General features: G+C 42.5%; 2 protein-coding genes across 4 annotated transcripts in view; one reads left to right on the top strand and one right to left on the bottom strand.

Moving 5' to 3' along the window:
- Nucleotides 1-18141, top strand: part of LOC121577766 (lysyl oxidase homolog 2A) — a 59349-nt gene extending 41208 nt beyond the window's left edge. For 2 of the 3 annotated variants that reach the window (XM_041891641.2, XM_041891642.2), the window contains exons 7-14: nt 4320-4471; nt 6553-6720; nt 9843-10008; nt 11913-12153; nt 12479-12594; nt 12815-12951; nt 15420-15531; nt 16992-18141. In XM_041891641.2, the coding sequence (XP_041747575.2) occupies nt 4320-4471; nt 6553-6720; nt 9843-10008; nt 11913-12153; nt 12479-12594; nt 12815-12951; nt 15420-15531; nt 16992-17065 (1166 nt within the window). In that variant the 3' untranslated portion in view covers nt 17066-18141. Of the gene's footprint in view, nt 1-4319; nt 4472-6552; nt 6721-9842; nt 10009-11912; nt 12154-12478; nt 12619-12814; nt 12952-15419; nt 15532-16991 lie in introns of those variants that run through there. The other variant, XM_041891643.2, reaches the window with a different exon arrangement.
- r3hcc1 (R3H domain and coiled-coil containing 1) lies at nt 15700-21782 on the bottom strand. The gene is made up of 9 exons (XM_041891644.2): nt 21709-21782; nt 21414-21557; nt 20923-21060; nt 19986-20655; nt 19400-19572; nt 19095-19165; nt 18811-18906; nt 18496-18620; nt 15700-16826 (listed from the first exon to the last, which is right to left on the bottom strand). Exons 1-8 carry the CDS (start codon nt 21720-21722, stop codon nt 18508-18510), a joined length of 1419 nt encoding a protein of 472 aa, XP_041747578.1. The 5' UTR covers nt 21723-21782; the 3' UTR covers nt 15700-16826; nt 18496-18507.
- Nucleotides 21783-23538: the final 1756 nt, after the last annotated feature.

A 23538-nucleotide genomic window follows, 5' to 3' on the forward strand; every position in this document is an offset into this window, starting at 1 on the left:
CTCTCTCTCTCTCTCTCTCTCTCTCTCTCTCTCTCTCTCTCTCTCTCTCTCTCTCTCTCTCTCTCTCTCTCTCTCTCTCTCTCTCTCTCTCTCTCTCTCTCTCTCTCTCTCTCTCTCTCTCTCTCTCTCTCTCTCTCTCTCTCTCTCTCTCTCTCTCTCTCTCTCTCTCTCTCTCTCTGCCAGGTAAATGCATTCTACATGCCAACCAAGTATATTCACCATCTGTAATGGAATATGGAATCATTGATCCATAGTCATCTGATAAGTCTCAGACCAACCACCTTCTACCAGAGCCTTTTGAATCGCTGCCATCATCCACTATTAAGATACAGTATAACCACACAGTGACTCTGTAACATACTGTCTTTTCTACTGTGTTTCTCTATCTGCTGTCAGACCATCTTGGCTCTACTTTCAGAGAAGACACTGCCAGAGAAATGTTCCTGTCCAGTCACATGCTGGAGACAGACACAGCAGGAAGGGAGTGATCATATGTATTGTTGTGGAAAATCCAATATTTTCACATGGATTATTTAGTCTTGCTAAATGTTTTAAAAGGGAGAGAGAGAACCAGAGGTGGGACCAAGACACTATTATTAGAGTCACAAGAAAGTCTTAAGTTACAAGGTCCGAGTCTCAAGTCCAGTCCCAAGTAGAACGGGTCGAGTCTCAAGTCTAGTCCCAAGTAGAACGGGTCGAGTCTCGAGTTAAGTCCCAAGTAGAACGGGTCGAGTCTCGAGTCAAGTCCCAAGTAGAACAGGTCGAGTCTCGAGTCCAGTCCCAAGTAGAACGGGTCGAGTCTCGAGTCAAGTCCCAAGTAGAACAGGTCGAGTCTCGAGTCCAGTCCCAAGTAGAACGGGTCGAGTCTCGAGTCAAGTCCCAAGTAGAACGGGTAGAGTCTCGAGTCAAGTCCCAAGTAGAACGGGTCGAGTCTCGAGTCAAGTCCCAAGTAGAACGGGTCGAGTCTCGAGTCAAGTCCCAAGTAGAACGGGTCGAGTCTCAAGTCATCTCCCAAGTAGAACGGGTCGAGTCTCGAGTCAAGTCCCAAGTAGAACGGGTCGAGTCTCGAGTCAAGTCCAAGTCGTGCATTCTAAGAGCAAGTCAAGTCAAGTAAAAAATATATATACATGCAACTACAAATCTTTGTCTATTTATTGAGGGCTACCAGACAGCCCTTTTCATCAATTTGTCTACAACATATTTTGATTATGTAACAATTCATTTTAACAACAAATTCCAAATGCAAGCTTCATAAGTAATTGATGAATTTCAAGCAATTTTGACATACCAAAAGACCAGTAGGCCTATGCTAGAAATTGTTGCTTGATGCCCCAATGCTGGTGAGTTTGCAAAGTAAACCGTTCATATTCTTGATCACCAAACATTCTTTGGAGCTGCATATTTATGGAAATCATATCTCCCTATAATTTGACGTTTGCGCTGCACCCGATCCTATAGCAGTACAGCAAATCACCAATCTGTTCGCTAGCTCAGTAGTTCTCTAACTTTTTGACCCGTGGCCCCCCAAAAGCAGTGGTACAAAACTTGCGACCCCTGCGCACGCACATACACGCACAATGGCTGCGCAAATGTAGCCTGTCATTACAGCCATAAACGGCAATTCATTTTCAAAAGTTAATATACAGAAATAAACTATGTTTTACACCTGCATTTTTAGCTGAAAGTAATTCATGTTAGCAGACAATATCAAGTCACTTCTCTGGAGTCCAGAGCAAGCAGCATCATAAGGCCAACTGGGTAGCCCTTTGCTTCCTCACAAATACTGTCATTAATTTGCTAGAATATGTTACATTTTCATCCCATAATATTGAAGGCAGTGCGATGTTACAGCTACAGTATCTTTAGACATATAGCCAGTAGCCACCCAAACTAGGCCTGTCTGAAATATGAAAATTATTTAATGAAATCGCCAGGTAGCCTATTATCGTTCTGGCGAAGATGCCTCCATAGTCGTTTTCTAAATTGTATTTTATATGGATAATATACAGTGGGGAGAACAAGTATTTGATACACTGCCGATTTTGCAGGTTTTCCTACTTACAAAGCATGTAGAGGTCTGTAATTTTTATCATAGGTACACTTCAACTGTGAGAGACGGAATCTAAAACAAAAATCCAGAAAATCACATTGTATGATTTTTAAGTAATTAATTTGCATTTTATTGCATGACATAAGTATTTGATACATTAGAAAATAAGAACTTAATATTTGGTACAGAAACCTTTGTTTGCAATTACAGAGATCATACGTTTCCTGTAGGTCTTGACCAGGTTTGCACCAACTGCAGCAGGGATTTTGGCCCACTCCTCCATACAGACCTTCTCCAGATCCTTCAGGTTTCGGGGCTGTCGCTGGGCAATACGGACTTTCAGCTCCCTCCAAAGATTTTCTATTGGGTTCAGGTCTGGAGACTGGCTGGGCCACTCCAGGACCTTGAGATGCTTCTTACGGAGCCACTCCTTAGTTGCCCTGGCTGTGTGTTTCGGGTCGTTGTCATGCTGGAAGACCCAGCCACGACCCATCTTCAATGCTCTTACTGAGGGAAGGAGGTTGTTGGCCAAGATCTCGCGATACATGGCCCCATCCATCCTCCCCTCAATACGGTGTAGTCGTCCTGTCCCCTTTGCAGAAAAGCATCCCCAAAGAATGATGTTTCCACCTCCATGCTTCACGGTTGGGATGGTGTTCTTGGAGTTGTACTCATCCTTCTTCTTCCTCCAAACACGGCGAGTGGAGTTTAGACCAAAAAGCTCTATTTTTGTCTCATCAGACCACATGACCTTCTCCCATTCCTCCTCTGGATCATCCAGATGGTCATTGGCAAACTTCAGACGGGCCTGGACATGCGCTGGCTTGAGCAGGGGGACCTTGCGTGCGCTGCAGGATTTTAATCCATGACGGCGTAGTGTGTTACTAATGGTTTTCTTTGAGACTGTGGTCCCAGCTCTCTTCAGGTCATTGACCAGGTCCTGCCGTGTAGTTCTGGGCTGATCCCTCACCTTCCTCATGATCATTGATGCCCCACGAGGTGAGATCTTGCATCTAGCCCCAGACCGAGGGTGATTGACCGTCATCTTGAACTTCTTCCATTTTCTAATAATTGCGCCAACAGTTGTTGCCTTCTCACCAAGCTGCTTGCCTATTGTCCTGTAGCCCATCCCAGCCTTGTGCAGGTCTACAATTTTATCCCTGATGTCCTTACACAGCTCTCTGGTCTTGGCCATTGTGGAGAGGTTGGAGTCTGTTTGATTGAGTGTGTGGACAGGTGTCTTTTATACAGGTAACGAGTTCAAACAGGTGCAGTTAATACAGGTAATGAGTGGAGAACAGGAGGGCTTCTTAAAGAAAAACTAACAGGTCTGTGAGAGCCGGAATTCTTACTGGTTGGTAGGTGATCAAATACTTATGTCATGCAATAAATGCAAATTAATTACTTAAAAATCATACAATGTGATTTTCTGGATTTTTGTTTTAGATTCCGTCTCTCACAGTTGAAGTGTACCTATGATAAAAATTACAGACCTCTACATGCTTTGTAAGTAGGAAAACCTGCAAAATCGGCAGTGTATCAAATACTTGTTCTCCTCACTGTAAATGTAGGCCTAATCTGTTTTTGTCAGGCAAAACCGGAGAAAATGAAGCAAGTGCTTTCTGGTCTTGGTATGCGCACCCCCATTTGCACACCAATGCTGATGACCGGTCATTGGTCAACAAGCAAGACAAGCAACACATTTCGGAAGACACATTTAGCTTTAAATCATTCAGTTGTGCAACTGACTAGGCATCCCCTTTCCCATGCTGCGGCTACTGTCTCTGGCTGCGTGGAGAGTAATCCATGGAGACTCTGTGCCACAAAATGAGTGACAAAACGTTACAAAACCTGGCCACATAATGTCAAAGTCGAGTCCCAAGTCTTGAGGCTCCAAGTCTCAAGTTATTTTATTTTATATCAAGTCATCAAATTTGTCAAGTCATGTGACTCGGTCCACACCTCTGGAGAGAACAGTTCAATGTTCCCAAGTGCCCTACTCGAATGGGTCAGAGTTGTCCTAAAATTGGCAGGAAAGTTAATTTCAACTCTCAGAGTGTGATTCTACTCCTGTTAGACATCATTGCCATGCATTTAAACATAGTGGGCCGGTTTCCCAGACACAGATTAAGCCTAGTCCTGAACTCAAAAGCTCTTTCAATGGAGAATCTCCATTCTGTCTGTCTCCTGGAGTATTGAAAGCATAGTTCTGTGATTGAGAGAGTGGGATGGAGCTGACTCCAGGTGTGTCTTCTTCTCTCCCCTGTAGGAATGGGCCCAGTCCATATGAATGAGGTGGAGTGCTCTGGCTTTGAGAAGTCCCTCACAGAGTGCTATTTCAACAGAGATGCCCTGGGCTGCAGTCACGAGGAGGATGCTGCGGTTAGATGTAATGTTCCTGCCATGGGCTTCCAGAACAGAGTGAGTAGGCCTAGTACATGCCCACCGCTTATGGGTATTACTCATATAGTACTTGTGTATTACTCATACATAACTTGTATTAGTGGGTAAGAGCATTGTGCCAGTAACCGAAAGGTCGCTGGTTCTAATCCCCGAGCCGACTAGGTGAAAAATCTGTCGATGTGCTCTTAAGCAAGGCACTTAACCCTAATTGCTCCTGTAAGTCGCTCTGGATAAGAGCGTCTGCTAAATGACTAAAATGTTGTATAGTACTTGTATATAACTTGTATATAAGTCTATTGCCAACTGTTGCCAAATGCAAATGAACAAATCCACTGAATATTTGTTTGATGTCATCTGTGGATGTGCAAACTTTAGAGTTGTTGTGATTCCATCATTAATGCCAACCACACATTTTTGCCAAACTATTTTCATAATAGAAGAAATGCTTTCATGTTTTCTAGCTTCTCAAAATACTTTAGGTAAAGCATTTCACAGCCAAAGATTTGTTTTCTCAGAAGAACAGAATACTCAACACAGATTAGGGAATATACCTCATATTTGAATCAAGTGTCTTTTTTGGCTCATAATAAACATCTAATATGTGGCCTAGTGGGTGGTCTAGCGCAGTTTGTTTTTTTACTGGGGTCCGCGGAGGTACTGCAGGGGGTCCGCAAATGTATTATTATAATTTTTATAAAAAATATATTGGGATTTTTTTATGTGAAAAAAGACAATTTTATGAATATTGCTAGCTGCAAGAGATTTTTTTACCTTTATTTAACTAGGCAAGTCAGTTAACAACAAATTCTTATTTACAATAACAGCCTACACCGGCCAAACCCGGACAACTTGTGCACTCCCAATCACATCCGGTTGTGATACAGCCTGGAATTTGAACCAGGGGGTCTGTAGTGATGCTTCAAGCACTGAGATGCAGTGCCTTAGACCGCTGCGCCACTCGGGAGCCCAGAATACCACCGTAAATAGCATTGTTATGTCTCTGCGTCCAGTATAAAGGAAGTTAGAGGTAGTTTCACAAGCCAATGACAGAAAGTCTAAAGGAAGAGTTAGCATGGTAGCGGTTCTTGTTCATCCGACACTGCGGAAGTAGATAAATGGCTTCATTGACAAAATCTCAAACTATCCCTTTAATATGGAGGAAGTTACAGTCATTGGAGCTAATTACAGAGTTTCTTCTGTATAGAAAATTCTTAGGTAGGCCGTCTAAGTGGTACATTTCGGGATGGAAAAACAGTTTCAGTGTCAACTTAAACAACTAAAACCAGATATAAAACGTGCAGAAAAGATATTGAAATATATCTTTTTAGATAATACAATTTTTGAAAACTAATAATCAAATTAAAGCTAGACAGTCAGGGAGAATCAAAAATAAAAATAAAACAGCCATTCAGGGCACATGCCCATTGATTTTATTATATTTGAGCAGAGGAACAAAGCATTAGCCATGGAAAAATGCACAGAATTGCAGGAATTTAGCTTTAAAACTTCAAAATTATCTCTCAGCTCCATGCCAAACTGTGTAGAATTGCTAGAAATTAGCTTCAAAACTGCAACATGTTATCTCAGCTCAATGGGAAAATGTGTAGAATTGCAGAAAATGTGCTTTACAACAGCAACATTTTCTCTACGCTGCCAAGATATCTTTCTAGCTAATAGACTATGTTAGAGTTTACACTTCCTCTTCCAATGAACTGTGGGGAGGTCACAATAATGAAACTATCTACCAAATCTATTCATTTTAAAATGTTGATTACTTCTACTTGACATTATCATTCACCTGATGATAAGGCAAGATGTGATTTTAAATTGTTTTGCTAACATATGATAAAGGCCCCTTTGTCACCGGTTTGCCTGGGCGGGGGTCCCTGGGCTAGACCCTTGGTATAATGGTCTAAGCCGCTGCCCCTAGAACACATATACTTCTGCATCATGGGTTCCAAACCGACCCACTGCTATCTCAGCACACGTTCTCCTCCTGTCTTTCCTCTCTATCTCTGGCGTGTCCAATAAACCCAAAACATATGAGCAGAATGGGACTGCCTTTATAAACATCTAATCTCTCCTTTACTGTGTTGCAGCTGCGTCTGAGTGGAGGGCGGAACCCGTTTGAGGGGCGTGTGGAGGTGCTGGCGGAGAAGAACGGCTCGCTGGTGTGGGGCACGGTGTGCAGTGATAGCTGGGGCACCATGGAGGCCACGGTCGTGTGCAGACAGCTGGGCCTTGGGTTCGCCAGCAACGCCTTCCAGGTGCGTTTACACACATCAAACTCTCATCCCATTGGCTGGTCAGCCAGACGATCAAAAGCCTAACATTCTTTGACAAATGGTCAATTTCATCTCAGAATGTTTTGGGGATTATTTCGATATCCTGTATAGTAAAACTATTACTATTGCATTTCCTGTTTCTGTGTAAGTATCGACAACATGTAATAATATCAAGGGTCAATTATACCTTTTGTGTGATTTTGTGATTGGAACTCACAGATAAGCACAGGTTTTTACCCCAGTGTTATTTGTGTGGATGTTGGGGAAATAGTCACGTCTAACACTGGTGCTATTACTTCATAAAAGTACATTATTTGGTCCTCCTGTGTTTCAAGTTGGCCTCATTATATACGTCAGAGCCATATAATCACCACCAGCAAACCTCATATATCCCTATGGGTCTGATATACACCCTTTAGCTGTAAACAGCTGGAGATGCTCACTAAAGGAAACGGGCTCTGACCTTAGAGTTTATAGTCTCCACACTGACTAAGGGGATGGAGTGAGGAGAGGCTACAGGCTAGCCTGGGTACCATAAACATGTACAGGCATGTGGCGTATGTGAACTGTATACACTTGGTGGTGGGGAGTCCGTTCCTGCTCTTTGAAGTTTAATTGGCCCACCACCATCAGCAACCCTATATACAATTAAGTCATTTAGCAGACGCTCTTATCCAGAGCAACTTACAGTTAGTGAGTGCATACATTATTTTTTATTTTGGCCACCTGTGGGAATCGAACCCACAACCCTGGCATTGCAGACACCATGCTCACCAACTGAGCTACATCACTGCCGGCCATTCCCTCCCCTACCCTGGACGACACTGGGCCAATTGTGCACCGCCCCATGGGTCTCCTGGACGCGGCCGGCTACGAACCAGGATCTCTAACGGTACTGCTAGCACTGCAATGCCTTAGACCACTGCGCCACTCAGGAGTATAGGCTAGATACGCTTTTCTGCTGACGTACCAGACCTATTAGTGTTGCTATTTTGATTATTTGCTGTGTTTAAAGGGTTATACAAGAGCTATCTTTAGTCCCACGGTGTGTATATACACCAGCTTTATGTGCATTCTTTATCAATTTCTTTTTTCTTGGGGTTCGGACGAGTCTACTGTTTGAGAGACTGTCATTAACTATTTGCAGTGTACTAACAAGTGCTGAATGCCACTGGCAGTGGTGATATAAGTCTGGAAAGTATTTATGAATCATGGAAGAACTGGGTTGATGGGAGGGAGAGTTTAATGAGTGGAAATTGGACTGGGCTGATAGAGCTCAGAGTAATTGTGTGATTAAGTGTGACTTCGATTATTGTGTACTAATCCACCTCTTAATGGCAGTCTACATCAAATTGTCATGATGTGTTTGGGGATCCTTTAAATGTACTAGAACGCACGCACACACGTGCACAGACAGACAAACAGACAGACACACAGAAAGACACACATTTCTTATTTGTATTTCTCGTGTGTTTTTGTTCTACCTTATGTTATGTTTAGTGTTACATTGATATTGATTATTGCATTGTTGGGTTTGGAACTTGCTAGAAAAGCATTGCACTGTACTTGTGCACGTGACATTAAAACTCGAAACTTTCCTGCAGAGATACAGTCATGTTATGTTAACAGAGAGGTTAGTCTGTTACAAAAGCCTGGTGGTGTGGAGAGCAGAGCAGAGTCCGTCCCGTGGAGAGTAGAGCAGCAGCAGATTACATTTACGTCATTTAGCAGACGCTCTTATCCAGAGCGACTTACAGTTAGTGAATACATTTATTTTTATACTGGCCCCCCGTGGGAATCGAACCCCAAACGCCATGCTCTATCAACTGAGCTACATCCCTGCCGGCCATTCCCTCCCCTACCCTGGACAACGCTGGGCCAATTGTGCGCCGCCCATGAGTCTCCCGGTCACAGCCGGCTGCGACAGAGCCTGGATTCGAACCAGGATCTCTAGTGGCACAGTTAGCACTGCGATGCGGCGCCTTAGACCACTGCGCCACTCAGGAGACTGATTAGAGACTGATTAGAGAACAGTCCATCATCAAACACACACAGCCTCCTGGCAGCCTGCTCTGGTGCCTCTTTCCTGACTTACTGCTCTGCGCTCTAAGGATGTGTCCCAAATGGCAACCTATTCCCTATATAGTGCACTACATTTGACCAGAGCCCTATGGGTCCTCCCAAACCACCATCCGCCCTCCCCATCCCACCCACCCGTACTCCTTTTCTGTGGGAGATCTCGGAAATAATGAGTTTTACAGGATTATTCTCTTGGCTTTGGGCTTCGATATAGATGCATACAGATGATACAGTATAAAGAGGCTGAGTCAGATCCATGAGGACAGTTGTAATACATTACTCACTCACTCTCTTTCTCTTTTTTTTTCTCTCTCTCTCTCTCTCTCTCTCTCTCTCTCTCTCTCTCTCTCTCTCTCTCTCTCTCTCTCTCTCTCTCTCTCTCTCTCTCTCTCTCTCTCTCTCTCTCTCTCTCTCTCTCTCTCTCTCTCTCTCTCTCTCTCTCTCTCTCACTCTCTCTTTAAATATGGTTGAGTTTTACAGCAAAAGACATGACATAGCAACATTTAACTTCAGATGGAGTGACTTTGTTTCCTTAAGGATCTTGCTACTTGCTTTAGAAAGCCTCATCACCAGAAACATAAAATCTAGAAAACATCCACCAGGGAAAAAGAGGCCTAACCAATATCCTGCTCTTCACTTCCTCAATTAAATCTTGTCTATCTTCTCAAGGAGTTTTGGACAACAACTATCAGAATGGGTTCTACTAGGTAGATGTTGCCGTATCCGAACAATAGCAAAATTAGGGTTAAGTGCCTTGCTCAAGGGCACATTAACAGATTTTTGCACCTTGTCGGCTTGGGTATTCAAACCAGCGACCATTCGGATACTGGCCCAGTGCTCTAACCGCTAGGCTACCTGCCGCCCTATAGCTATGCAGGTTCATGACCTGCAGGGATGGAAATGTAGATAGGGAAACCTCTTGCTTTAAGATTATGAAATTACAGTTTCCCCTCTTAAGTTTAGAGAATTAAAGCTGGGCCTATGTTTGATCAGTTTGCCTGTGTGGTGTTATTTCTCCCTACCAGGAGACGTGGTACTGGCCGGGAGATGTGAGGGCTGATGACGTGGTGATGAGCGGGGTCAGGTGTTCAGGGACGGAGATGACCTTGGCCCAGTGCCTCCATCACGGGAAACACCTCAACTGCCCTCGAGGGGGAGGGCGCTTCGCTGCTGGAGTCTCCTGCTCCAAGTGTAAGTCACTGATGATAACTACTGTCTGTAATTAAGGCCTAGATTCAATCAGATCAAGAGTTAACCGGCAATAGCAGACACCCGTATTGCGGAAGTTTTGGCGGTTTCGGCGGTTTCGGAGGTGGAACCGCTTTGGAGACGTCAAATCGGTGAGCAGTTGCTCTTGCGATCATTGTCACGAAGCCACACCCATCCCACTCACGTTAGAAGTTCAGAACAAGAAAGTGTAGGCTATATAGAAATAATTACACTCAAATTGAAAAATCATTCAACAAAATAAGGATTTCTATCATCCTAATCAAGGTGTAGATTACATCTCACATTCCAGTGTTCAAACTTTTAAATAAGGCTGCATGGGATTTCTGTTAATGCAACTCCATGCAGCCAATGGCAATGTCTGCTTTACAGTGGTGGAAAAAGTACCCAATTGTATAACTTGAGTAAAAGTGAAGATACCTTAATAGAAAGTTACTCAAGTAAAAGTGAAAGTCAGATAGTAAAATACTACTTGAGTAAAAGTCTAAAAGTATTTGGTTTTAAATATACTTAAGTATCAAAAGTAAATGTAATTGCTAAAAGATACTTAAGTATCAAAAGTAAAAGTAAAAGTATAAATAATTTTAAATTCCTTATATTAAGCAAAGCAGATGGCACCATTTTCTTGTTCTTAAAATGTATGGATAACCAGGGGCACACTTCAACACTCAGACACTATTTACAAAAGATGCATGTGTGTTTAGTGAGTCCACCAGGCCAGAGGCAGTAGGGATGACCACGTGTTCTCTTGATAAGTGTGTGAATTTGACCATTTTCCTGTCCTGCTAAGCATTCAAAATGTAAGGAGTACTTTTGGTTGTCAGGGAAAATGTATGGAGTAAAAAGTACAATATTTTCTTTAGGAATGTAGTGAAGTAAAAGTAAAAGTTGTCAAAAAATATAAATAGTAAAGTAAAGTACAGATACCCCAAAAAACTACTTAAGTAGTACTTTAAAGTATTTTTACTTAAGTACTTTACACCACTGCTGCTTTAGGTACAGTATAATGCCAGCAGCCACTTGTGGATTTGGCAGTTCCACCTCCGACACGTCAAAACAACCGCTATGCGGATGTCGACTAAAGCAGATCGGGATTGAATAGAGCCCTAAGACCCTGAAAAACTCTTGACCAACCCTCAACCCTAATACTCAAGGCGCCACTGCAGGCACACAACACATGCAACAACCTCTGCAATCGTTAGATGATTAGTAATAATGAACAATAAAATCACCATTCCATTCCAAATCACTCCGCGTGTCGTGCCTAAGAACAGCCCTTAGCCGTGGTATTGCTTCAATATATTCCACTCATCTGAATTTCATTGATACACTGTAAGCTGATGAATTTCAAGCAGAGACAGGCGATAGTGTATCAGTTGACTAGTCATGTAGAAAATGTGATCTTGTACAATATTGCATGGGCCAGAATGGCATACAACACTGCGCTACGTTTTTACAGTAGCCAACTGCTTGACAATAGCCCTATTTCTGATTATTTATCCTACTTATGTACTGTATAAGGATAATGAAACTTTAAGACTGACATATTTCTCAACATGCTCACAACTTGCCATTGGATACAAATGTGTATTTTTTGCTATTGGATTAAATGGTAGTTAAAATGACTAAATGGTGTATTAGTGACTAAACTAAATGTTCTCATTGTATTTCATGAAAAACTTAGATTTTGCATGAATTTCTCAGGGATGAAAGATGTGTGAAACCCCAATGAATGAACAATTAAATGTTCTAAACATAAGATAAGTGTTATCAGTTTAGAGTTTTGAAAATATACCACTTATATCTGAACAATGTGCCAAAGTGATTGAAAGAAAAACTGTAACAACCTCTCCTGCCCTGGCACGCAGCGGCCCCAGACTTGGTTCTCAACGCTCAGGTGGTGGAACACACCACATACCTGGAGGACCGTCCAATGTACATACTGCAGTGTGCCAACGAGGAGCACTGTCTGTCCAGCAGTGCCGCCACTGCCACACCCTCCTCCTACCGTCGCCTGCTGCGCTTCTCCTCCCAGATCCACAACAACGGACAGTCCGACTTCCGCCCCAGGGCTGCACACAACTCCTGGGTCTGGCACGACTGCCACAGGTAAAGTGGAGGATGAATTCTTTGGTCCTTCAGTTTAGTAATTTAGTTATGTAGTGGAAGCTATGATAAAGGGGGCTGGACAAAGGCATGCAAACAAGCATCATGAGCAGGAACTCTTTGTGAGTATTACATGAGTTGAGAACAATCACAGTGCTGGAATAAAAGTCCTCTGGAGGTTGTTATTGTCGCAGCCTTGTGAGATCATACATTTGTGGTCATCTTGAGGCAGTGCCTGCTGTGGTTGTACAAAGGCTGGTTATGATGATGATGAAGATGAGGAGGGTGGTGATGATGAACATGATTGACTGTCTATCTCCCGGTCCAGGCACTACCACAGCATGGAGGTGTTCACCCACTATGACCTGCTGAGCCTCAATGGCACCAAGGTAGCAGAGGGACACAAGGCCAGCTTCTGTCTGGAGGACACCCAATGTGAAGAGGGTAAAGAGTGTTAATGTGAAAAGGGTAAAAAGGCTTTAATGTGAAAAGCAAATGATTAATATTATCACGACAAACCTCTTGACTACATTCCTGATTCTCTGCTCTAACACTCTTCACTGTTGTCTCTCTGATCTAACACTCTTCACTGTTGTCTCCGACCTAACACTCTTCACTGTTGTCTCCGACCTAACACACTTCACTGTTGTCTCTGGCCGGGCAGGTATTGAGAAGAGGTACGAGTGTGCTAACTTCGGGCAGCAGGGCATCACTGTTGGCTGCTGGGATACGTACAGACACGACATCGACTGTCAGTGGATAGACGTGACAGACGTCGTGCCAGGAGACTACATCTTCCAAGTGAGAATCTTATTGAATTTTTATTCTTTCAAAATGTTTGTTTTTCCCCCCAGTTAGAATTTAAAATAACTATTATATTAGAATAGACATGTGATTCTATACATCCAAATATGAAATAGGAGCAAGGTGCTTGTCTTACATGAGAATCTTATAATAAACTGGGAGTAGTGACAGTTCTTCCAATCACTTTTGGTTCCATGGGGATAACAGGAGTCAATTCATTTCAATGGAATCCACATTTAGTCATTCAGCTTGTCACTTTCCCAGCATTTTATAATTGTTACAATTTCACTTAAAGCCATCTGTGTTGGCAGCATCTACAGTGAGGGAAAAAAGTATTTGATCCCCTGCTGATTTTGTACATTTGCCCACTGACAAAGACATGATCAGTCTATACTTTTAATGGTAGGTTTATTTGAACAGTGAGAGACAGAATAACAACAACAAAATCCAGAAAAACGCTTGTCAAAAATGTTATAAATTGATTTGCATTTTAATGAGGGAAATAAGTATTTGACCCCTCTGCAAAACATGACTTAGTACTTGGTGGCAAAACCCTTGTTGGCGATCACAGAGGTCAGACGTTTCTTGTAGTTGGCTACCAGGTTTGCACACATCTCAGGAGGGATTTTGTCCCACTCCTCTTTGCAGATCTTCTCCAAGTCATTAAGGTTTCGAGGCTGACGTTTGGCAACTCGAAACTTCAGCTCCCTCCACAAATGTTCTATGGGATTAAGGCTAGGCCACTCCAGGCCACTGCTTCTTCTTGAGACACTCCTTTGTTGCCTTGGCCGTGTGTTTTGGGTCATTGTCATGCTGGAATACCCATCCACTACCCATTTTCAATGCCCTGGCTGAGGGAAGGAGGTTCTCACCCAAGATTTGACGGTACATGGCCCCGTCCATCGTCCCTTTGATGCGGTGAAGTTGTCCTGTCCCCTTAGCAGAAAAACACCCGCAAAGCATAATGTTTCCACCTCCATGTTTGACGGTGGGGATGGTGTTCTTGGGGTCATAGGCAGCATTCCTCCTCCTCCAAACACGGCGAGTTGAGTTGATGCCAAAGAGCTCGATTTTGGTCTCATCTGACCACAACACTTTCACCCAGTTCTCCTCTGAATCATTCAGATGTTCATTGGCAAACTTCAGACGGGCCTGTATATGTGCTTTCTTGAGCAGGGGGACCTTGCTGGCGCTGCAGGATTTCAGTCCTTCACGGCATAGTGTGTTACCAATTGTTTTCTTGGTGACTATGGTCCCAGCTGCCTTGAGATCATTGACAAGATCCTCCCGTGTAGTTCTGGGCAGATTCCTCACCGTTCTCATGATCATTGCAACTCCACGAGGTGAGATCTTGCATGGGGCCCCAGGCCGAGGGAGATTGACAGTTCTTTTGTGTTTCTTCCATTTGCGAATAATCGCACCAACTGTTGTCACCTTCTCACCAAGCTGCTTGGCGATGGTCTTGTAGCCCATTCCAGCCTTGTGTAGGTCTACAATCTTGTCCCTGACATCCTTGAAGAGCTCTTTGGTCTTGGCCATGGTGGAGAGTTTGGAATCTGATAGATTGATTGCCTCTGTGGACAGGTGTCTTTTATACAGGTAACAAACTGAGATTAGGAGCACTCCCTTTAATAGTGTGCTCCTAATCTCAGCTCGTTACCTGTATAAAAGACACCTGGGAGCCAGAAATCTTTCTGATTGAGAGGGGGTCAAATACTTATTTCCCTCATTAAAATGCAAATCAATTTATAACATTTTTGACATGCGTTTTTCTGTTGTTATTCTGTCTCTCACTGTTCAAATAAACCTACCATTAAAATTATAGACTGATCATTTATTTGTCAGTGGGCAAACGTACAAAATCAGCAGGGGATCAAATACTTTTTTCCCTCACTGTATATGGGTGTATATATGGATGTATTGAAGAATGCATAGATGGATGTATAGATGGATGTATAGATGCATCCTTTCCATTGTCTTCTTTACGTATAGGGATACAGAAACCTTAACTGAAACTGTAGTCTTCTTTGTATATGGCATCATGCCTGTACCTATAATCTCTCGTGGACAGAGCTACGTAAACATAACTGGTACCATAGAATCTGTTGGGAAGGAATGGGATGTGTGGGATAACGAGCAGCAGTAGTTCCGGAGTTTGGGTTTTTTGTCACAGGTTATTTGAACAAATCACAATTTTGCAGGTGTTAGCATCTTTCGAATTTCGGAAGGGGAGGGGAAAACTCCACATTTGACATGTGTTTTTCTGGATTTTTTTGTTGTTATTCTGTCTCTCACTGTTCAAATAAACCTACCATTAAAATTATAGACTGATCATGTCTTTGTCAGTGGGCAAACGTACAAAATCAGCAGGGGATCAAATACTTTTTTCCCTCACTGTATTTTGGTAATAGCAAGAGTATCTGGGTTCTCTGATGACATCATCAATACGTTGTTTCTCTCCCCAGGTTGTAATCAACCCCAACTATGAGGTGGCAGAGTCCGACTACACCAACAACATTATGAAGTGCAGGTGTCGATACGATGGCCACCGGATATGGACGTACAACTGTCATATAGGTGAGAGACTGGATGACAACAGTGGCGATTACTGGCTACAACAGTATTGAATGTGATGGACACAATGAACTTTTCATGTTCAAATACATTTTTTCTATGGATAACAAATGACCACATTCCAAAGAGGCTTACATTCATTTAGTAAATAAATGGGTGAAAAGGCAATCGCAAAATTCAAAAACATTTTAATGAGATAATGTACTGACATAATACTAACATATTCACAAGGGATTGTCCCCAAACACGTGTGCTTTAAGGTTTGTCTTACAAACTGGAGAGCCAGACATCAACCAATTTCCTCTGCTGGATCATGTTGGCCATTACAAATATATATATATCATAAAACACCAAAAGACAATGGCATATAACAGAACCCTATATAATAATTGCATTCTATTTTTTTAAATCCCCCTGGAAATGCTCGTAAACATAAATATCAACTTGAAATAAACTTTTAAAAAAGTTATCAAGTTTATCGTTCAGCTTGAATGTTTCAGAAAATGTTTGAGTGAGTTTTTAGCATTAGAAATCAACCATTTTATTAATTGCGTAAAATGGCAATCCTGAATAGTTGCATCGAGTTGTAATTGCATCTGCGGACGTTTTTTTCTTTCAAAAACAAAATCAAACTTTATTTACATAGATGACTTAAAAGATAATTAATCACATGTTTATCTGAAACCTACAACATGAACGATCCAGATTTGCTTTCCTAACAGAGTTGTCCATATCCTGTATTTTTATTCCATCTCCTGACAGAACATCTGTCTTCATTTTTATTCTTTCCATTTTATTTTTGCTACGCAAGTACACAATGTAGAAATTAGGCTTAATAGGAATTATACAACCGGTGTATCACCAACTTTATCCATCTACGTATGGACGCAACCAGCGTAAGTTAAATTATCTGTTAAATGTTTGGCAAATTACGAAGTTAAAATACAGTAAGAACTGTGGACACCCCCCCACCCCACAGTGTAACACAATGCCCCATTCCCTTCATAACTGATGCCTGATTCACACTATAGGACCAAAAGGAGCCAAGCCAAGCTGTACTGGGCCAGCCTGGTTACACATCCACAATAGTTGTTGGAACCGTGATAGGAAAGACAATGTGAAAAGAAAATATCCAAGTCAGCATTGTATGGTTTGGGTCGGCCCTATAGTGTGAATGGCATCAACAATGAACAATGGGAACTTGAGAAAAGGAACAATACATTGGACAGCAATGGTCTGCCAGTTATTTATTAGCAAGGACATCTGTAGTTGTGTAGTCCAGTTGTAGCCTGACATTCCTGCAAAAGATCATGAAAACAATCAGTTCAAAGAGAGAGAAGGCTTGTGAAGACATTTTTTTACCATTGTAATTATATGGACTAATTTCTATTGACAACCAGTGTAGCCGGTGCTATCAAACTGTGGCCACTATTGAATGAGTGCAGTTCTTCTCTCCTCTTCAGGTGGCTCGATGAGTTCTGAGTCAGAGGAATCCTCTTTCCCTGGCCTCATGAATAACCAGCTGGGACACAGGTAGTGTGGATGGACTCAATAGAAAGACCGGGAATGACCAGCAAGACTGTTGTGACATTACCAACCACTAGAGGGAGCGCTGTACTGTGTGTTCCCTCCCTATTGGTGCTGGATGAAAATTGAAAAGCCTATCACACCTCAATGCCAACGTTTGATATAAGGATGTTGCAGACGAAGAAGCACCGCTGTCTTTACTGATTTCACTAATTTCTGTAACATGTACTGCGGAGTGCTGGTGCTATCAAATCCGTCATATTTATATGTATCTAACTCTTCTGGTCCACCATAAGGACAAAAAATAAAATAAAATAAAAACATTTGACATGACACCTGCTGCACCTTGAGACAGTTTCTTACTGTTTTTTGTTTTTTTAAGTATATTGTGTTGAGCAGGAAATTATGCAACTATGAAGTGGGTGGGAAAGTAGCAGAAGAGTCTTACTTCCATTGAGAATATACTTTAACTGATTAAATAAATTATTTGTCAATTTAGTGCAGTTTCATGCCAGTCTATGATGTGACAATTTGGTAGGAAGCCATTGTAAATATAAATAGGAAGAACCCATTTTTGTCTTGCTGTATGGTATTCACTAAGGATAAGGCAATATTATTACAACCATATAGCTACCACTTAACAGCAACTTTGTTTTTCATGAATGCATGATTTAGGTAAAGGTGTGAGTTATTCATGCAATTTGTGTTCTGATTCTGCCCAAGTTAACATATCTTGCATCACTTAATATATAACCTCTGGGAACATATTTAAAACCTTTCATCTTAGGATCCTAAGATAAATATACATTTTAGTCTTATCAGCATATTTCGCTCAGTTTAGTACATTTTTCAAAGATCCATTTTATTACATTATTACCATCATGGACTCTAAAATCGGTTTGTTTTCTCGATTGTATACGTCACGAATGATCTGTGAAAATGAATGTTTGCATCATTTTGTCCTATGTTTGTGATACAGCAACTACAGGGCCCTTCATTTGACAAGGGTGCTCTTTACATTTACATTTTAGTCATTTAGCAGACGCTCTTATCCAGAGCGACTTACAGTTAGTGAGTGCATACATTTTCATACTGGCCCCCCGTGGGAATCGAACCCACAACCCTGGCGTTAAAAAACACCATGCTCTACCAACTGAGCTACACGGGACTTTACTAGATGGGTGATTGTCCTGTACTGTATACAGTTGAATGTGGAAAATAATTTTGTGCTTGCATGTTTTCTGTAATAAAAAAGAATAAAACAAGCAAACCATGACATGTTCTTGTATTGATTTCTTAAACTGAGACTCAGCACTATGCAGTGATCACAAGCAGCAACGTGAACCAAAGACATTTCAGAGTGAGGCCCGGTAGTTTCGTCATCCCAATACTGTGGTTTACTTTGTGTATTTCTGAGTCTACGTTAAACGGCCATCTCACCTGCTGTAGCGGTCAGAAACGTTGTGAGGGCGCTCCACCTCTCTGCAGTCCCAGGGCTCTGGATACCATTCTGCGGGCCACCGCAGAGTCTGTCCGTGGCCTCTCCTTCACCGGCTGGATAAACTCTGGGAAATACAGAAGCATTTTATATTAGAGTATGGAATAAAGAGATAAGAACACGCTAATAGTATGGGACCAACAAGTTATAGTTACTTACAATGAAAACATTATTTACCCAGATAGCAGATACCACTTCATTTAAATTATTGTTTCTTAGTGCTACTGTATAGAGAGGTAACAAGACAAGGACAATACCGGCACGTCTTATGGCTTTCCCTTTTGCCTGCTTGCTCCCGTCAGACAGAGTGCGTGTCTTCAGGAGAGGGTGCTGAATGGAAAGCGCATGGAGGGCTAAACACAAACACAGGGTTGATTCAAAGACTCATCTCTGATGTCATTAGAAAGAACACCAACTTCCCCTCACCTAAGGCCAGTAGGCCACACAACCAACTCCAATGTGCCAAAAGAAACTCGTGACTCATCTTGGGACTTAAATATCCCTCAAAATATGAAAAAATAGATATACTCAAAAACCATACCTGCAGATTGACTGGAGAACACGCCCAGGGCGTGAGTGTTGTCCACCCACTTAATCTTCATGCCTTCGTCGCTGGAAGACAGACAGAGACAAGACTGGGAGAGTTAGACAGCCCTTATGAGTGTGCTGTGGGCTTTAATGAGAGGCATTGGGAGGCTTTCACCTGTGCTGCAAGGCAAAGTTTTCCCTATGTACAGATCTACGATCAGCTTCCCCTCCCCCAATCCTAACCATCAGTGGGAAAAAAGTTAAACTGATCCAAGATCAGCGTCTAGGGGAAACATCACCCTACTCGGAGGCGTTTACCTGTGGTCTGCAAAGGCATCCAGCAGGTCGCCTGTTTTGAACATGGCCGGGAAGTCGTAGATCTCGATGACGTGGGCAAATTCGTCCTGGTTGATCCACACGTTCTCAAAACAAGAGTAGTCGTTGTGGGCGTGTTCGATGGCCACGTCAGTCTCTGTCAAGTGGGCCTTGATCTGACGAGAAATTAAACCAGTTATTGACAGATATAACAACCTATCCCAATTAAGTGTTTCTCAGTAATCCCTTTACATATACAAATGTGAAATATAGCCTATACAGTAAGAACTGTGGACACCCCCCACACCACAGAGTAACACAATGCCCCATTCCCTTTAAAACTGATGCCTGATTCACACTATAGGACCGAAAGGCTAGCTTATACCTGAAAATATATAGTCTATTTAACTTGAGGACAATCCAAAATGTCATGGTCATTTGTTCCATTTTCAAATGGATTTACAAAAACAAAAATATTAGTCTCATAATTGAAGTAATTTGAAGAAATGAACAGAAATTATATAATCCCCATAGATCAACCCCCCCACTCCATTGTTATGGAATTAGTCTGAACTTCACCACACTGTACCTCTTGGCTAAAATCAGCAGCATTGCTAGCAGCATCCTTGGCTGGTGTTGTATGAGAGGCATGGTGTTGGTGGGATGTCACATTGCTACTGCCCACAGACTCCTCCATCAGCACCTCCTCTGCTACATGTTCCTCCTCCTCCTGGTCTTCCTTAGTCTGGTCCTCCAGGGTCATGGCCATGAAGTAGGACACAGTCTGGTCCCAGGCGGGGGGCCAGGGGCAGGGCTCCTCTACAGAGAAGCGAATGAAGTCGTCCTCCTGCCCAGCGCTAGAGGTGGTGGTGCTAGAAGGCAAACTGTCCTGGTTGGTGTTGGCCTGTGTTTCTGACGGCGTTCCCTCCGGGGTGTCTGAGGAGCAGCAGGAGCAGGACTCTGAGGTGGAGGTGCAGCCCGAGGTGTTGAAGCTGAGAGTGGGCAGGGGCAGGTCGAGGTCCACCCCTGCTGGTGGTCCGTGGAGGGAACTGCCGCTGTCCCGTTGCCTGTCCCTAGCCGCCCTGGGGACGTAAATGGCCTTGTCAGGACGTTTGGTGTTACCCCCGCTCCGCCGGGTCAGTGGGTTGGGTCTGGGCTGGGGGTCCGTTCTGCTGCTCTGCATCCCCATAACTCTCCTGGGAGCCTCATCGTAGAAACTGGTGTTACTGTCTGTGTCGCTTTCTTCCCCCAGATCCAGCCTGGCACAGACAACACACCATACTAAAGTCACCATGTAACGCTGTGAAATAATGGGCAATAATTCACATTAAGATGCCCCTATACCATGTAGTTACTTTAGAACTACTTTGGCAGCCAGACTTGATCAATTTAATGTACACTGTGACCTTATAATATGGCATATGAATTTGTATTTACCAGTTGTTTATCCAGGAAGTCCCATTGAGGTCAGAATACTTATTGTACAAGGCAGACCTGAATGTAAGACCTTGTTGTGTGTGCTCTACCTGAGGTGAGAGTAGCAGACAACTACCCTACGTCTCCAGCCCTCCCCCACGGAGAAGGTGGCGAGGTTACGGTGGTTCTCAGTGGTTTTGTGAATCAGGTAGCGAAGTCTGCTTGATAGAGGGGGGAAGAGTAGGGCACTGGGGAGGGAGGGGACAACACTCAAGCCAAAGCTTATTACATTTACATTTACATTTTAGTCATTTAGCAGACGCTCTTATCCAGAGCGACTTACAGTTATTGAGTGCCTCCATTTTTTTTCATTTTTTTTTTTAGGGGGACATCCAATAAGTGTCTTTGATGACATCAACTCACAGATAGACTTTGATCACCTGTAGGTACATTATGATCTGTAGGTACATTATGTCTGTGACACGTTGCTAAATGCCATTGGCAATTAACGTGAAATGGCATGGACAGGGAATGTGTCCCACAAAAAAAGTACAAGCCCTCAATTTATGATTGTGACAGAATGCAGGAAATGGCAGCTTACCTTTTCTGTTTTCCTCTCTGTTGGTAAGCATCCAGTTCGTGCAGGACTGTGTGAACAAATTCATTTTCTTGCTTGGGAAGATAACAGCCATCAAAACAAGGAAACGCCAGGGTGGCCAAAGGGGGTGATGTTGGCACTTTGTAGCTGTAAAAATAATAGTATATTTCATGATCAACGGTGGGGATGCAGTTGACTCAGTGTGACAACCGTTCATATATACATCAGTGTGGTGACAACAACCCAATGCTACGGCTAGCAAGCACTTTGTTCAGAAATAAAACATTTCCAGGCTTACGTTAAGTTCCCCATCAGCTAAATCCCACATTTACAAGGGGCGGTAGCTTTGTCCAATATTATGTATCCACTGCACTGCCCATACCAGGGTTCTCCAACCCTGTTGCTGGAGAGCTACCCTCCTGTAGGTTTTCCAGTTGTTACTAACCTGATTAATTTGATCAACCAGCAAATTCTTAGAATCACGTGCGCTAGATTAAGGTTGGAGCGAAACCTTACAGGACAGCTCTCCAGGAATAGGGTTGGAGATCCCTCCGTTGCTAAGTTTAGCTAGCTAGCTAACTCTGTTGCTATAGCTAGCTAGCAAATGCTGAACAGAAGCTATTCAATCAAATTATGCAATTATAATAAGAGATTTTGTTTTAACCTTTAGTTTATCAGTTGAAAAGATGCCCAAGTAATAAATTACCAAGCAAAAAAAGTAGAGAAATAATTCCAAACGCACACACACAACGCTTGAAGAAAAGAAAAAGCAGCCAGCCCCCATCCAAATAATTGTAATTGTGCCCCTTGCGAACTGGCGCAGAATGCATTCATAAACTGTTTAGTTATTGCTAACGATGACTAACTCCATTTTTTAGTTGTCATTTTTAGCAGACGCTCTTATCCAGAGCGACTTACATTTTTTTTTCTTCATACTGGCCCCCCGTGGGAAACGAACCCTCAACCCTGGCGTTGCAAGCGCCATGCTCTACCAACTGAGCTACACGCAGAATATTGTTGACTGCCATTAAAAATGGTATTCACTCATTTGCAGTTGTCTAGCTATGATCACTGGTTATCTTGTAAAAAAAAAAAAAAACTGTGATGTGTGCTATATTTAACTGAGTATGTCTTTACAGATTATTCAAGAAAATAGTTTATTTATAGATACACATTACACTACATATAATAACAAGAACAATACAATAGATAGGAAATAAAAGCCAGGCTTGGGATTCAAAGCATGCTTAAGGTTTCTGTGGTGGTTTTGTGGTCAATAATTATTTACACATATTGGACAATATCAAGGATAGGGGTAGTCTAGAAACTCCATAATTATGTTGAACCACAGTCAGGGTTGGAGTCACAATTCCTGTCAATTCACATTCAGTCAAGCTAAGCAGTGAGAACATTGATGTCATATCCCAGTATGTGATTAACAATTTCATCAAGATTCATAAATTAAACTAGCAAATGTGAAAACCTGATTCATATTAGCAATAACAGGCAACCTGTGTGCTTAAACACTGTGGTGAACGGTCACTATAAAACAGACACCATAATACAGACCCACACAACATGTTGCATACAAAACAAGTTCATATTGAATAGCCTGTGTCTACAAGGTGACCAAAAGTACACACACACCAAATCAATAAGTTATCTTCTGACAATTATACTGAACAAAAATATAAACGCAACATGTAAAGTGTTGGTGCCATGTTTCATGAGCTGAAATAAAAGATCCCAGAAATGTTCCATACACACAAAAAGCTTATTTCTCTCAAATTTTGTGCACATCCCTGTTAGTGAGCATTTCTCCTTTGCCAAGATAATCCAGCCACCTGACACGTGTGGCATATCAAGAAGCTGATTAAACTGCATGATCATTACACAGGTGCACCTTGTGCTGGAGACAATAAAAGGCCAATCTAAAATGTGCAGTTGTCACAACACAATGCCAGACAACTCAATTGGCATGCTGACTGCAGGAATGTTGACCAGAGCTGTCGCCAGAGAATTTCATGTTCATTTCTCTACCATAAGCCGCCTCCAACGTCATTTGAGTGAATTTGGCAGTACGTCCAATCTGCCTCACAACCGCAGACCATGTGTAACCACGCCAGCC

The sequence above is a fragment of the Coregonus clupeaformis genome, chromosome 12 (assembly GCF_020615455.1).
Source record: "Coregonus clupeaformis isolate EN_2021a chromosome 12, ASM2061545v1, whole genome shotgun sequence".
NCBI classification, from domain to species: Eukaryota; Metazoa; Chordata; class Actinopteri; order Salmoniformes; family Salmonidae; genus Coregonus; species Coregonus clupeaformis.